This window comes from Priapulus caudatus, unplaced genomic scaffold (genome assembly GCF_000485595.1).
Source record: "Priapulus caudatus unplaced genomic scaffold, Priapulus_caudatus-5.0.1 Scaffold42, whole genome shotgun sequence".
In the NCBI taxonomy this organism is placed as follows: domain Eukaryota; kingdom Metazoa; phylum Priapulida; class Priapulimorpha; order Priapulimorphida; family Priapulidae; genus Priapulus; species Priapulus caudatus.
Genome location: NW_014577103.1, coordinates 164,602 through 167,098, shown reverse-complemented (window position 1 = coordinate 167,098; position 2,497 = coordinate 164,602). Strand labels below are relative to the sequence as shown.

Genomic DNA, 2,497 nt, shown 5'->3' with positions numbered 1-2,497 from the left:
CCACAAACACACACGAACACCCGCACACACACACGCACACACACACACACACACACGCACACACACACAAACATGCACACTCACGTACACCATCTTCTCCTCAGACTTTGGCGTTGAGACGGGCACGCTGGCGAACGAGACTACGTGCGGTTTCATCTACAACAGCTCCATGACGACGTCCGGCACCTTTAGCTCCCCCAACTACCCCGGCCGCTACCCGCGCCACACAGAGTGCCACTACATGTTCCTGGGACGCATCGGCGAGCGCGTGCAGATAGCATTCTCTTACTTCGACGTCGAGGGCATCTACCCGTGAGTAGTCGTGCGGGTTAGGGTTAGGGTTCTAGATAGGGTTAGGGTGAGGGGTTAGGGTCAGGGTTATGGTTGTGTAGGTTAGGGTTAAGGTTAGGGTTAAGGTTAGGGTTAGGGTTAGGGTCAAGGGCTACGGTTGTGTAGGGTTAGGGTTAAGGTTAGGGGTTAGTGTCGGGGTCAGGGTTAGGGTTAAGGTGAAGGCCAAGGTTAGAATTAGTGATGTGGCATACCTTCCCCATGATACGGAGAGTAGTGAATTATGGGTATGGTGCGCATTTCCCTGATGCGCGTTACTGCCAAGGAAAATGATGTGCAATGTTGCCATCGTTGGAATATCCAACTTTCACGCACGTGGCGGAAAAGTAAGCGTTGAAACGTGTACAATCATGAATTATTCAATATTTGCACACCCAGCAGTCCATCAGTAAAACTCTATCAACTGGAACTGCAGCAGTTAATAGATGGAGGTGTCAAACATTCGAGTGCCGAACAAATATTTGGTTTAACGCTGTAACAAGTTTCGCAATCTTGCAATGCTTTTTGTGTCCTACGTCTAGGTGTCTGAGCAAAACAGAGAGTGACTACGTTGAGTTTTCCAACTTTAAGGTTTCCGTGGACAGGAAATTGCCACGCTACTGTGGGAGCAACAAACCAGGGTATGTATGTGTGCGTGTGTGTGCGTGTGCGTGCGTGCGTGCGTGCGTGCGTGCGTGCGTGCATACGTACGTGTGTGCGTGCGTGCGTGCGTGCGTGCGTGTGTATGTCTGTGTGTGTGTTTGCGTAGAATGCCTCCTGATTGGTGAAGTACTGGCATTGGTCAATTTTGCAAAAACGTGAATTCTGCCTTTTCTGTAAATGATGTAATGGACGAGTTGGGAGGCAGCAATTGTGCAATAGCAATAGCTAAGTATTTAACCATTTTAGTGTAGTGTAGTGTAGTGTAGCAGATAAGGTCTATGTCCCCCGACGAGGGAGACGCGAAGAAGAGAGACAGTCAGACAGAAGCAGTGCGCGGTGAAACTAGGATGTTAAAAAGAGGGAGGGAGCTCGCTGGAGGAGGTTATTATTGCTAAGCACGGTGTCGATAATAAGTCAGGAGTTAGATATAATAGTTCCCTATTTATCTTACTTATGGTCTATATGTATGTAGAATTCTAGAATTATAACCCAACTCGTTCGCGAGATATGAGAGTTAATACACAACTATACGGTAACATATATACAATATACAATATACAAATATGTACAAGTATATACAAAATGACATTTCTAGATACTTGACATTAGTGCCGTCTTTAGCCGCTGGCCGGCGCTAGTATCGCGCCGCAGACCTGTAAACAAAACAAAGCGTTGAAGTCGTCGTTGGCGTGTTGTGCTGTATCTTTTCACCAAATTATTTGACCATGGGTACGTAAACAACATTAATTGTTGTAGAAATAGTAGTGTTAAATAAACGTTAAATTCGTTAAAATTGTACCTATATACCTTTGGTTGATCTCTAAACTATGCAGACTGCTACATCATGTGCACAGTAAAATGGAATGGCCAATACGCAATTAGCAATGGAATTATGATTCATAATTCATATTTATTTGTGTTACTGTACTGTGTACATTAATTTTATATTATTAGCCGCATATTTTTAGCCGATTATATTTAAACAGAATCCGTGTGCTATCTTGTAGTGATAATGAGTTGCCAAGTCTTCTGTAATCTGTATCATGTTCACACCTTCCTTGCTGGATTGCATAGTATAATTTATTCACAGCTTCAGAGGTCCCCAGCGAAGCGCCCAGTGAATGCGTGTCGGTATCCGAAATCTCGGAAAACGAGGGAGTGGAGAAAAGCGAGGAGGACAATGGCAGCGACGGAGACCCCGATGCAGAGGAGATGGCGTCATTGTCTTCTTCTCGCGGAGGAGCCAGTGGTACGGGTAGAGGAGTTACCCTCAACATGCTCATGCGAGACGGAATCATTGACCCTGGACCAGGGAACATGTCCGTTAGCTATCTGGTACTATTAATTAATTAATGGATTTATTAAATTTGTTTAAAATCAATTATTAGGCCTACTTATTTTTAGTGAAATGAAATACTACTATATATACTATACTATATATATTATATATATATATATATATATATATTAATATACATCCCTGCTGTAACACTTGCACCAAATTATT

At 43.8% G+C, this 2,497-nt stretch overlaps 2 protein-coding genes across 2 annotated transcripts in view; both read left to right on the top strand.

Moving 5' to 3' along the window:
* The window catches only part of LOC106820500 (suppressor of lurcher protein 1-like), a 13,997-nt gene extending 12,369 nt beyond the window's left edge, over positions 1-1,628 (top strand). The window contains exons 2-4 of the mRNA XM_014825015.1: positions 105-312; positions 870-968; positions 1,586-1,628. Coding sequence (XP_014680501.1) covers positions 170-312; positions 870-968; positions 1,586-1,628 — 285 coding nt within the window. The 5' untranslated portion in view covers positions 105-169. The remainder of the gene's footprint in view (positions 1-104; positions 313-869; positions 969-1,585) is intronic.
* A 5-nt stretch (positions 1,629-1,633) lies between these two features.
* LOC106820491 (MPN domain-containing protein-like) overlaps positions 1,634-2,497 on the top strand; it is a 29,523-nt gene continuing 28,659 nt past the window's right edge. Inside the window, exons 1-2 of the mRNA XM_014825006.1 lie at positions 1,634-1,719; positions 2,081-2,325. Coding sequence (XP_014680492.1) covers positions 1,716-1,719; positions 2,081-2,325 — 249 coding nt within the window. The 5' untranslated portion in view covers positions 1,634-1,715. The remainder of the gene's footprint in view (positions 1,720-2,080; positions 2,326-2,497) is intronic.